Here is a 14,072-nt window from a genome sequence, read left to right on the forward strand (position 1 = left end):
GCTCATGCCAATAATCTCAGCACTTGTAGGAGTCCAAGGTGGGTGGATCTCTTGAGCCCAGAAGTTTGAGACCAGCCTGGGCAACATGGCAAGACCCCATCTCTACAAAAAATACAAAAATTAGCCAGGTGTGGTGGCTCATGCCTCTAGTCCCAGCTACTCTGTGAGCTGAGGCAGGAGGATTGCTTGAACCCAGGAGGTAGAGGCTGCAGTGAGCCAAGATCGCACTACACTCCCCAGCCTGGATGACACAGCGAGAATTTGTCTCAAAAAAAAAAGGTAGAACTTCAACTGATCTTCACTTTCTTTTTAATAATTTTACTTACTATTATATTCTTTATAATAAGCAAGTGTTATTTAATCATTTTAAATAAAGCCATTTTAATTGAGGAAAAATGGAAAAATCTTCGGAACCAACAATTTCTCAAGCAAGACTTTTCTGTTTTATTCACAGCACTAAACTGATACTTCAGAAAGACTAGCATTAATTATACTTTACAAACAGCTTTTGTTTTTGTTGAGATAGGGTATTGCTCTCTCACCCAGGCTGGAGTGCAGTGGTGTGATTACAGCTCACTGCAGCCTTGAACTCCTTGGCTCAAGTGATCCTCCCACCTCAGCCTCCCAAGTAGCTGGGACTATAGGCTTGAGCCACCACACGTGGCTTTTTTTTTTTTTTTTTTGTAAAGACAGAGTCTTACAATGTTGACCAGGCTGATCTCGGGAGGACTAAGCAGCCTCTCAAAGTGCTGACATTACAGGTGTATGCCACCACACACAGCCAATTATACTTTATACAAAAATAAAATATAATTAATGTAAAAAAAGGAGCTCTTGGATAAATAAGTAGAATAGGTATTTGTTTTATAATTCTCCTTGATTTACAAAATGTAGAGAAAACTCAATATAAAAAGTAATCAAAAAGCATTCATTAGCAAAAACACAAATTGGCTTGTAAATGCAAAATCTCTTCCTCTCTCAAAGTTTAATTAAATGCCCAGTAAGCAAAATCTCTCCTCTTAAGCTGTCCTTGCATCGTTTCCTATCTCTTTTTACACACAAACTAGGAAAAAGAAGACTAAGAGCAATAATCTAAAAATAAAATTATCTACTTTCTCACGGCAATGTGAAATTTAAAAATAAAATAATTAATTTAAAAATAAAACCAAAATAAAAATATCTTTATAATTTCCAGTACAGAACTTTTAAGCTCCCAAGTGGTGTTAACTGAAGAATTTTCAGCCAGAAAAATAAACACCTTAGGTTCCACTGATTCTAACTTACCCTTTTCCAGGTTTTTGCACTTCTCATTAGCTTCACCACCACAATTCTTTCTAGCTTAAAATACACCTCCTAATACTATTGTACCATTCAGCCTAAAAACTAAGCCTAGACTTCAAACCAGACTGCAGGCCTCTGGTGTTTTTTTTGTTTGTTTTTCTCCTTGGAATAAACAGACTAGCCTTCCAGTGCTGCTCCTTCAGTTTCTTTTCAAGCACGAATGCAGGAAGCTGCTTAGAGACTAAAAATTGGATTTGCAATGCTCATATATATCCCTAGGTTCCACAAAGTGATATTATAAAGCTCTTGGCTGCCAGTCTTGCCAATTCCTGCTTCTTCTCTGATCTTAGTAGTGTTTCTCTTTTTCTGCAACTGCAACTCAGGGAACTGCCATGGATTCTTTTAAAAATTAGACTAAAGCTGACCATGGTGGCATGTGCCTGTAGTCCCAGCTACTGGGGAGGCTAAGGCAGGAGGCTTGCTAGGGCCCAGGTGGTCGAGGGTGCAGTGAGCTAAGATCATGCCAGTGCACTCCAGCCTGGGCAACAGTGAGGCCCCATCTCAAAATAAATTTTAAAAATAAATCAAATAAAAATTTAACTGAATCTGTGGCTGAGTTCAGGAATATTACTATATCTCCAAGAAGAAGATAGAGTCTCCTTCCTAAAAATGAGCAAACAGAAATGAGCCAAAAAAAAATTCTACAGCACAAGAGAGAGAGCCAAAGACTGCACCTCCTTCTGAAACAGATTCCTGAAAGGTATAGAAAAACAAAAATTTAATTCTTGCTTTGTGCTCATAATAAAATGTAAAAGATTATCTCTATAAAACTATGTGGGCATAAAAAAGGCCAAGATTTGACAAAGCTACATAAAAACTAAAAGTGATAGAATCTAAAATTGTGCTGGCAAGCAAGGAACAAAACAACTTGATGCTACTGAAAACTTAAGTGGAAAACAAAGATAAACATTCTTGGCCTGGTGTGGTGGCTCACACCTGTAATCCCAGCAGTTTGGGAGGCTGAGGTGGGTGGATCACAAGGTCAAGATATCGAGGCCATCCTGGCCAACATGGTGAAACCCCATCTCTACTAAAAATACAAAAAAATTAGCCGGACGTGGTGGCATGCACCTGTAGTCCCAGCTACTCAGGAGGCTGAGGCAGGAGAATCACTTACCCAGAGGCTGAGGTTGCAGTGAGCCGAGATTGTGCCACTGTGCTCCAGCCTGGAGACAGAGTGAGACTCCATCTCAAAAAAAAGCCTTCCAGAATGCAACCCTCCTCTCTCCCCAAAAAGAAAAAAACAATCCAATCTTTGGATATTAGTTGTTCTGTCTAGAAGGGGAAAACAATAGTGGAAGAAACAATCTTTAAAAAGAAAAATAAAAAATGTTCTTTATCAATCCAAGCAAAATGCATGGGGAATGTAAGAAAATATTTACATCCATAGATTTTCTATAGGTATAAAGATGTCTAACATCTTCAGGAAAGATTCTCTAAAGTGACCCGACAAATAGAGACAAAGAAGCATTTTAGCCATAAAAATGTTATAAGAATTCCATCAAAACAGGTTATAAGCAAAGGAATAAAAAATCACCTATAAGACCTATCTGAATGAGGTGCCCTTTTTTGAGAGGTGGGTAGAAATTGGGGAATAATTTCAATCAATTTTTTTCCTTCCTGATTATTGTTCCACTTATGTTATCTAATTGTCCTTGAGGTAAATCTTATTAATTTATATATTTTTAAAAGTCTGTTGTAATTAGATTTTCTAGGGCATTAACATACATTTATGCATAGTGTTATTTTATAATTTTAATATAGCCTCCCAATATGTAATGGACTCTTCACAAATTCCAATGGAGAGGGTATCTTTATTACACACTTGCCAGAGTTATTTTAATTTGTTTTTCCAAAAGAAATAGTCAAAATAACTAAGTAGGATTACTTGAAGTACCTACATAAAGTCACCAAAATTAAGAGATTGAATAAATCCCTATCAAATGAGAAAACACTGTATCATCTAAATAAATGTCAAAAGGACCCTTGATAAAATTCAACAGAGATATAGATAAAACTCTGGAAAAATCTGTATCAGAATGTCAACAGAGCTTATCATTCACCATGGGATTAAACATGAGGTTTTAATTTTTTCTTTTTGCTGGGTCTCTTTCTAGTATTTTACAATAAATATATATAAATAAGAAAAAATATTAAGGGTTTATGAACCAAAATTTAGTAAACTAAGAGAAACTAGAAGTGAATATTTACCAAACCTCTGAAGATAGAAGGGCAGAGAGCGGGTTCTTCCCCAAAATACAGAAACAAATTGTAGGACAGTTTTGAGTCTGCTCTGTCTGCACGACATTACCCATTTGGTAGATTTTGGTTTAAGACTCATTTTCATTATGACATATCTCTAATGACCTCTTGCTGGATGAGGCCAAGTGGCTAGATTGGCTTAATTCATTTTGCAATAATATTGACCAGAAATGTTAAATTAAATTTAAAAATGTTATATACTCTATCATATGTAGTAAGAGTCAGTTATGTTAAATATATTTCATATATTTTATCTAAGATATCATTATTTATAATATACATTTAATATTCTACTAGAAAAAATGCCAACTAGGATGTAATTTTTAATTACCTAGAATTTTATATTTATTAAAAGACCTTTTCTAAATTAATCTATACATAGATTTTATCATGTAACATGCTGTTATTTCCAAGTCTTTCTAGTTACATAGTAACTTTGCCTTATAATGCTAGATCATGGTGAAGTCATTTTGAAAGCAATTAATTTATGTAGCACCAGCAAGGTATATAAATAAACTGAAATGACAACAATATGAACCCCTGTAACCAAGGTCACACACGTGTAGGTAATAACATCTGCCAGGAAGCACAGTGAATGTAAGAGCATCTCAATTTTAGAGATGTTAAAATGAGAAGAAAAATTACACCTTAAAAATGATAAAATATATTAGTATTTTAATATAATAACATTATCCATGGGGGTGAGATTATGACTTATTTTCTTAACACTTTCCTGTACTTTTCATTTTACTCTAATCAGCATTTTTTTAATAACTAGAAACACTTGGTTTTGGCCAGGCGCGGTGGCTCACGCCTGTAATCCCAGCACTTTGGGAGGCCGAGGCAGGCAGATCACGAGGTCAAGAGATGGAGACCATCCTGGCTAACACGGTGAAACCCTGTCTCTACTAAAAACATACAAAAAAAAATTAGCCGGGCGTGGTGGCGGTGTCTGTAATCCCAGCTACTCAGGGGGCTGAGGCAGAAGAATAGCGTGAACCCGGGAGGCGGAGCTTGCAGCGAGCCGAGACCGCGCCACTGCACTACAGCCTGGGTGACAGAGCCAGACTCCGTCTCGGAAAAAAAAAAAAAGAAAAGAAAAAGAAAAACTTGTTTTTGTTTTTATTTGGTTCATTTAAATCTCTTCTCTCCTTGGGCAATGTGTATTGGTTTTTCCCCAAATCTGGTCACAATCTAGTAAGTCTATGGTCAAAATAGCTACATGAGGAGGTCAGTCAGCTACAAGGCTTCTATCACGATTAGGCTTGTGGATTTGTCTGTTTTGAGGTAGGGGAGGAGGGTGGAATGAGTGAGGAATAGGAAGGCACACACAGAAAAAACAACAGTAAGATTTGGGAGTACTTTACAATTTAGCCTCAGTCCAGCCTTTTTTTTAATCTTTAATCATGTCTGGGCCAAACCCAACTGTCTACAGGCACATTTTATGGCCTGAAAATCACAACCTAGAGAGAGTACTAGAGATCACTGGGCAACTCAAGGGGCAGCTTTTCTACTATTCTGGAATCAATTTGGTTTATGACTCTGTCTTCCTCCAGAGAAGTATGTGTCATGTGTAGAAGGGAGTGAGGGTGAGTGAGTAGGCACTTGGCTGGGTAGTGAAGTGTGGGAAGTGGATGAATCTATTCTCATCAATTGAGGATTCTGATTAAATTTGTTCCAATTCCAGCCGGGTGTGGTGGCTCATGCCTGTAATCCCAGCACTTTGGGAGGCCGAGGCATTCGGATCACGAGGTCAGGAGATCGAGACCATCTTGGCCAACATGGTGAAACCCCATCTCTACTAAAATACAAAAAATTAGCTGGGCGTGGTGGCATGTGCCTGTAATCCCAGCTACTTGGGAGGCTGAGGCAGGGGAATCGCTTGAACCTGGGAGGTGGAGGTTGCAGTGAGCTTAGATCATGCCACTGCCCTCCAGCCTGGTGACAGAGTAAGACTCCATCTCAAAAAAAATAAATAAATAAAAAATAAAAAAAATAAAATTTGTTTCAATTCCTTGAAATTTTGCTCTAAACTCCAGTCTCCTCACACACCCAGGCCCACCTGCCCAGGCCCCACCCCACACCAACACAGTTCCTTCCCAAGAAAGGAAGTTTTGTCTGAAATCAGAAGGAAGGAGGGAAGATGAGGCCTTCTGCCATTTTCTGTGTGAGGAAACAATCTGTTCACCTCCCTGTTACCCCCAGGAGTTGTTCTCAGAATGGCATCCTCCTGGGCCTAGATGGCACATCTAACTACAAATCTCCTTGGGCATTCCTGTCCCCCAGCGCCAACTCCCACTTCTGTTTATGTCCCAGCACTTTTTGTTTGAATTCTTATTTCATACTTTTCGCTGACACAATTATCATGAAACCTTCCCCTCAAAAAAGACACACATAGAAAAGTTCTTGACTATTATCAGGATATTATCATAAAATAATATGTTCACACACCACTCATATGAGTGAACTGAGTGTTTGAATCCAGAAATTACACAGTTAAAAAAATACTGAGGGAAATATAAAATCCAGACTTTAAAACAGGAGCCAACCAGTTTTAAAAGGCTCCATGCAAATACTTGAACTAGACAGTAACGCTCAGTGTGTTGTTTTTAAAAAGCCTTAACTCAATAGCAAGAAAAACATTTCTCCCCACTTCAGTCACATGGTTTGGAGTTAAGAAAGGGCCCCTTGGACCTGAAGCCCAGTGTTTAGCAACTTACGTAAAGAGGTGCTTCGCTGCAGCTCAACTCCATGGCTTTCGCATCTGCAATGAAAATAATAAACAAGAGAAGTTATTGCAGGAGGCCCCATGGAACCGACCAGCAGAGCTCTCCAGTTATCAATATTGTGGAGGGAGGAGCAAACTCATTAGATAGGAAAACTGCAGAGACAAAATATGAAAGAATAAAGGACTAAGATGCTATCTAAATAAAATATCCTCCCCTAGAACACAATATGATGGCCCCTCAAAATATTACACGTAGAATTACCATATGACTTAGCAATTCTACTTCCAGGTATATACCCAAAGAATTGAAAGCAGGGACTCAAACAGAAATTTTTATACCTATGTTCATAGCAGCATGATTCACAATAGCCAAAAGATAGAAAAACCCAAATGTCCATTGACGGATGGATGGATAATCAAAATGTGGTATACACATGCAATGGAATATTATTCAGCCTTGAAAAGAAACAAAAGGCTAGTACATGTTATAACACGAATGAGCCTTAAAGACACTATGCTAAGTAAAACAAGCCAATCACAAAAGGACAAATACTGTATGATTCTACTTATATGAGGTACCTAGATAGTCAAACTCATAGAAAAAAGTAGAATAGAGATTACCAGAAGCTGGATGTTGGGGAGAATGGAGAGTTATTATTTAATGGCCAGAGTTTCAGTTTGGGAAGATAAGGAAGTTCTGGAGATGGCTGGTGGGGGTGATGGTTGCACAACAATGTGAATGTACTTAGTTCCACTGAGTTGTACCTGAAAAAATGGTTCAAATGGTAAACCTTCTATATATTATCAAAATTAAAAATCATAGTAATTATAGTACATGTAGTGTCTACATGAGGCAAAATAAAAACAATTTGAATTTGAAAAAATATATATCCCACCACCTTTATTATTTTATATTAGTTTCCACACATATGGAAACCCTATGACCCCAGACACTATCCCATAGACTGCTCCTAAAATAAAAATATTTCAGAAAGCCAAGAAAGGTCAATATAAGCATGTTGAAAGCTTCACCTGTGTTCATCGCTTGGCTCCAGGTGATTCCAAAGTCAGAGTCCACTTTTGGCCAGGTGAGGCAGAATAGCATAGTGACAAGATAGTTCTATTGCCTCCCTTACACAGAGGGCCAGAGAGTTCAGCTGCATGATCGCATGGGTAGGATGCAGCCCACTGTCAAGCTAACCAACCTCTCTGCCAGGTGTGTGCACCTGGATCTGCCTCTCGGTGTGCCTGCCCCTTTAAAAATAGCACAGATGGATGGATAAACAAAATGTGATATACACCTACAGGGGAATGTTATTCAGCCTTAAAAAGGAATACAATTCCAACACATGCTACAATTGGACAAGCCTTGACAACATTACCCTAAGTGAAAGAACTCAGACAGAAAGGAAAAATACTATATGATGCCAGTTATATGAGGTACCTAGAGTAATCAAACATGAGTTTGACATGAGAAACAGAAAAAAAAAATGATTGGTAGTTGCCAGGGGTGGGGCACAGAGGACTTTATTCTTTACTGGATATGGACTTTCAGTTTTGCATAGATGAAAGTGTTCTGGAGATGGACAACGGTAATGGTCTCACAGCAATGTGAATATACTTAACACTACTGGCCTATGTTAAAAATGGTTAAGATGGTAAATTTTATGTTGTCTATTTTGCCACAATTAAAAATTTAAAAGTAAACAAATAGCACTTAGAAACTTGTTTCCTACTTAGAAAAAAACAAAAAAACCCAGCATCACTCACTGAACACCAACTGTGGGCCAGGTATTACGCAAAGATAATAAAGACATGCCTTCTGGGTCCACCAGAAAGTGGTCCAGCCCTCAAGGAGTTCCAAGCTGAATGAAAGAGAATGAACGATTAGGAGAAATGGAGGAGCAGGCTGCATGAGAATTCTAAATGGGGCAGACAGGAAGACTCACTTGTCCCTGCACCCTTGCCTCCCTCCCACTGCACACTTGAGGCCTGGGTTCTGCTCCTTAGGCCAAGCCTGGCTCTGCAACCTCCGCCTCCCAGGTTCAGGCGATTCTTGTGCCTTAGCCTCCCGAGTGGCTGGCCTTACAGGCATGCGCCACCATGCCCAGCCAGAGCCCTGCTGCAGTACTTTAGAGGCTTCTCTTAAGAATGAATTGTGGGGCTGGGCATGGTGGCTCACACCTGTAATCCCAGCACTTTGGGAGGCTGAGGCAGGTGGATCACCTCAGGTCAGGAGTTCAAGACCAGCCTGGCCAATATGGTGAACCCCCATATCTACTAAAATGCAAAAATTAGCTGGGCAGGGTGGCAGGCACCTGTAATCTCAGCTACTCTGGAGGCTGAGGCAGGAGAATCGCTTGAACCCAGGAGGCAGGGGTTGCAATGAGCTCAGATTGTGCCATTGTACTCCAGCCTGGGCAATAAGAGTGAAACTCAATCTCAAAAAAAAAAAAAAAAAAGAATGAATTGTGATATTTAGTACAGTAATCCCCAGAGGATACACTTGGCAAGAAAGTGAATATGAAAAGTTCTATTTTGAGGTACTTTTTATAAAACCATTTAAGTTCTACTAATACTTCCTATACACACTGGTGATAGCATCCTCCTAGGTCCCAAGTCATGTTTCCTAAGACATCTTGAGAGATGACCGAGGGTCCTACAAGGCAGAGGGTTTGACAACAGGGCCCTTCTCAGCCCTCAATTTTATTTAAAATATCATGCCCCTATGGCAGTTTATGTGCACCCACTTAAATGGGTTTATAGATTATAATAATCCATTTATTATTGTTATTATTTGAAACAGTATCACTCTGTCATCCAGGCTGGAATGCAGCAGCACAATCATAGTTCACTGTAACCTTGATATCCTGGGCTCAAGCAATCCTCTTGCTTCAGCCTCCCACATGGTTAAGATGATAGGCGTGCTAAGTTGTATTTTTCTGTACAGATAGGGTCTTGCTACGTTGTTTAGGCTGGTCTCAAACCCCTGGCCTCAAGTGATCCTCCTGCCTTGGCCTACCACAGTGCTGGGATTACAGAAAATAATCATCAATTTTTTTTTTTGAGACAGAGTTTCGCTCTGTTGCCCAGGCTAGAGCGCAGTGGCATGATTTTGGCTCACTGCAAACTCTGCCTCCCAGGTTCAACCAATTCTTGTGCCTTAGCCTAGCGAATAGCTGGTATTACAGGCATGCACCACCATGCCCAGCTAATTTTTGTATTTTTTAGGAGAGACAAGGTTTCACTATGTTGGCCAGGATTGTCTCCAACTCCTGACCTCAAGTGATCCGCCTGCCTCAGCCTCCCAAAGTTCTAGGGTTACAGGTATGAGCCACCATGCCCAGCCTATAATCATCAATTTTTAATGAAACTAACTTTACAAACCAGAGTCTCAGAAACTTCAAATTAAAGATAATACTAACAAGAATATGAAAGAACTGAGACTCCTATTCCGAATATAAATTGTTCACCAGCCACCCATAAAATAAAAATAATGGCCAACCCAAGAACATTAACAAGTTGATCCTTCCAAAATTCTAAATTATCAAGATGGGATTTAAAAAATTAATTTATATCCACTAGCATATACTATGATCCTCACCTTAAATGTCTGCTGCACTTCAAGATATTAGCAATTTGTCATCTATGTTTATAGTCATGCCTTATACAATTCCAGTCTTTCACAAAATTTGCTTGACGATAAAATTAGAAGATCCTTATGTATTTTTGTACATAATCCCAGTACTTTGGGATTTCCACTTAATAGCCAAAAAAAAAAATGCATTACTATAGGAAATGTGGAAGCTAAAAAAAAATAGCTGAAATAATACAGAGAAATAAAGCAGCAAACTAAAATGCATTCCTTGGCCAGGCTTGGTGGTTCATGTCTGTAATCCCAGCACTTTGAGAGGTCGAGGCAGGTGGATCGCTTGAGCCCAGGAGTTTGAGACCAGCCTGGGCAACATGGCAAAACTCCATCTCTAAAGAAAAAAAAAGATAAAAGGAATTTCTTTATGAGTAAAACTATTGAAGACTGTTGAATATTTTAAGAAACAAGTCTATTAGAGCAAATTTAATTGTGCAAGAAGTTTGCTGTACACTTAGAAAAAAGTACAGATTTTTTCACAACTCAACTTGTGGTATTTGCTAGATTTTATGTGATAAAATATACTCAAAATTTTTTTTTAATTTTTATTTTTTACTTCAATAGGTTTTTGGAGAAACAGGTGGTGTCTCGTTACATAGATAAGTTCTTTAGTGGTGATTTCTGAGATTTGGGTACACCTATCACCCGAGCAGTGTACACTGTACCCAATGTGTCGTCTTTTATCCCTCACTCCCCTCCCATCCAAAACCCATCATTTTAAGTGAGAATATGGAAACATATTCTGAAGAGTGAATCCCTTTTTTTTTTTTTTGAGATGGAGTCTTACTCTCTTGCCCAGGCTGGAATACAGTGGCTCAATCTCAGCTCACTGCAAGCTCTGCCTCCCAGGTTCAAGCAATTCTCCTACGTCAGCCTCCTGAGTAGCTGGGACTACAGATGCCCAGCACCACGCCCAGCTAATTTTTGTATTATTAGTACAGATGGGGTTTCACCATGTTGACCAGGCTGGTCTTGAACTCTTGACCTCAGGTGATCCACACACTTCAGCCTCCCAAAGGGCTGGGATTACAGGTGTGAGCCATGGTGCCCAGCTGTGAATTATTTTTTTAATAAAAAGTAGTGTTCTATCGAAAACTGTTCAAGTACAACCACTGGTAAGGCAGCTGCTCTTATAAGAAGTTTTAAAAACACCACACACAAGACTCATTCACTTTGTCATTCATGAGCAAGGTTCTGCAACAAAGAACTTGAAGCCAAAAGCACAAAATATTCTATGGGATATTAATCAATCAACATGGTTAATTTTGTGGAAATAAGAACTCCAATGTGGTCAAATCTTTGCAATTTATGTAATGAGATGCGAAGTAACCATAAAAATCTATGCTACATTGAGATGTGCCGGTTATATTGTGGCAAAGTACTTTAAAAAGTTGTCAAACTTAAACATGTACTACATAATTTTCTCTTACAAAAATAGAAGTGCTATAAACCTACTGGTTTTTCAATTAGCCTGTTCCTTCAAGAAAAAAGTAATACTTTCTTTTTCTTTTTTTGACCTGCCATTTTAGAAAAAAAAGTGATATTTTAATAAGTGAAAGAGAAAATGTATTTTAAAAGAAACAGATTACAGATATAGATAGTACATGCCATAGTAAGAACTTTTTTTTTTTTTTTTTTTGAGACAGAGTCTCGCTCTGTGGCCCAGGCTGGAGTGCAGTGGCGTGATCTCAGCTCACTGCAAACTTTGCCTCCTGGATTCAAATGATTCTCCTGCCTCAGCCTCCCAAATGGCTGGGATTACAGGTGTGTGTCACCACACCCAGCTAATTTTTGTATTTTTAGTAGAGTCAGGATTTTGCCATGTTGGCCAGGCTGGTCTCGAACTCCTGACCGCAGGTGATCTGCCTGCCTTGGCCTCCCAAAGTGCTGGGATTACAGGCATGAGCCACCATGCCCAGCCAGTAACAACATTTTGAAAGAGTATCTGTCCATGTTTCCATTGATTTTGTTGCAAAAAAATCATTTAAAGTTTGCTACCTACAAAAGCTCTCACATGGCATTCTGTAAATTTTTGGAGAAAGAGATTTCTAACTTTTTTTATTTAATCTTCCAAAGAGAACATGTCATGGAGTTTGAGATCAGCCTGGGCAACGTAGCAAGACCCTATCTCTACAAAAATAATTTTGAAATTAGCCGGGCACGGTGGTGCATGCCTGTAGTCCTAGCTACTCAGGAGGCTGAGGCAGGAGGATCTCTCAAACCCAGGAGTTGTAGGCTACAGTGAGGCATGATCGTGCCACTGCACCACTGCCCTTCAGTCTGAGCAACAGAGCCAGACCCTGTCCCTAGTCAAAATATATATATATATACATTGTTACAGTAATATGATTTATAAATGACTATAAATAAATACATTAAATAGGGTACATGCTAACTCCCCCCCTTTTTTTTTAACTTGATAAGGGTACATTTTGAAGATCTGCGCCTAAAAAGTGAGACTTTTTCCCTAGTTGTCAAGCTATAAGTATTTTTCACAGTATTTTTCCTTCAGGCTTTGTAGAATTAGGCATAGCCTGTGGCGTGTGGCAAGCTCACGGGAGCCCATGTAGTTATGTATTTACACAGTGAGAAGGCAGGCTACAGTGGACTACAGTCCAAAGTCCAGAATCACACAGCTTCACGAAGGACCCAGATGCCAACGCTTTGCACTTTTCAGTCAGGAAGAAACCAGCTGTATCAAAGGCCTCCCTCAAATTTGGATTATACTATGATCTCAGCAAAAGGTGAAATGTCAAGGGCTAGACAATGTTATTTACATTTCACTTTATATCCAATAACTTGTATTTCATTATTCATTACTCTACCATTTGCCATTTTTCAGTACAGAAATTTAAAAACCATTTGAACAGCAATTAATTTTGTTTTTCAGAGCAACCACTTTTCACTCCTTGAAAAAAAATAAAGTCACCACAGTACTCACCCTCAGTCCTAATCCTTCTAAAAGCCCTATAGAATTTCATAGACTAATTGTAGAAAAAAATATGCTGGAGCAAATATATACTCAATAAAACCAGGAAACTTCAAACTGAAATATATTTTAAAATTTTATATTCTCATTTGGATTTTCCCCAAGTTAATTCCTCTTTCACAGTAGAGCACTGAGTTCCATGCTCACTTGCAGAGCCACATGGCTAAACCATGCTGTGCCTCCTTTCACACCAAGTTTGATAATAAAACAAATTTGTATTTGCTAGGCAAGTTACAACTGCTTAAGTCCTTGATGTGCTGTCACTTTTCGCTATATAAATGCCACCCTCTATATTTCATTCTATCTGTGAAAGTTTGAGTTCTTCATCTGCAATTACCAAGTTTTTCATAGTCAAGTACTTAAAAAAATTGTACCACATTTTCCAGAAATGTTTCTTGGGAAATAAAAAACCAAAGTATTTCCAAACATTTGCTGGCAGACACCAGGGGATGACTTGGGGCCTTAGTACACAGCCAGAATTTTTAAGTTTGTTCCCCAAATGGGGGAAGCTCTTATAAAAAGAACATCAAGATACAGTATTATAGACTTACGAGGAATACATAATATCCAAATATCTTTTATTGTTTGTTAACTCTAAAAAAAAGTATTAGACTATTTTAAACAGGCTAAAAATGTTTTTAATAAAAGAGGAAAGTAAATATAACATTTACATGGAAAAATATCAATTCTTGACTTTATGAAATTCTGAATTTTTCACATTTTTCATCTAAATAAAATATTCTAAGGCAGAATGAATATAAAACCTATCACTTTAATTTTGTCTTTGAATATGTCAATAAACATTGGTTTGTGTGCCTTTTACAAAACTAATTAACAGGTAATACTCAGGCACCTTGCTCAATATTCCGCAAATATCATCTCAGATGATCCTCATAGCAGCCTTGAAAGGAATATATAGGAAGTCCTTGTTACTTAACGATTCCTTTCCAAGTCCCTGCTATTACAAGGTTATATGAAGAAGCCAATGCTATCTACAGATAAAAATACTCAAAAAATGAACTGAACGCTTATATTATAAAATAAAGCTTACGCAAGCAACTGCCTCCCCGATCATTCTCTATTCCCCTCCACTCCACTCAATG

At 38.5% G+C, this 14,072-nt stretch overlaps 1 protein-coding gene across 5 annotated transcripts in view; it reads right to left on the reverse strand.

Annotated features, from left to right (window-relative positions):
- ARHGEF28 (Rho guanine nucleotide exchange factor 28) overlaps nt 1-14,072 on the reverse strand; it is a 314,548-nt gene that overhangs the window by 249,804 nt on the left and 50,672 nt on the right. For 4 of the 5 annotated variants that reach the window (XM_016953152.4, XM_001151367.8, XM_001151239.8 and 1 more), the window contains exon 2: nt 6,324-6,367. In XM_016953152.4, the coding sequence (XP_016808641.3) occupies nt 6,324-6,356 (33 nt within the window). In that variant the 5' untranslated portion in view covers nt 6,357-6,367. Of the gene's footprint in view, nt 1-6,323; nt 6,368-6,952; nt 7,132-14,072 lie in introns of those variants that run through there. The other variant, XM_016953151.4, reaches the window with a different exon arrangement.

Source organism: Pan troglodytes, chromosome 4, assembly GCF_028858775.2.
Source record: "Pan troglodytes isolate AG18354 chromosome 4, NHGRI_mPanTro3-v2.0_pri, whole genome shotgun sequence".
Taxonomy (NCBI): Eukaryota; Metazoa; Chordata; class Mammalia; order Primates; family Hominidae; genus Pan; species Pan troglodytes.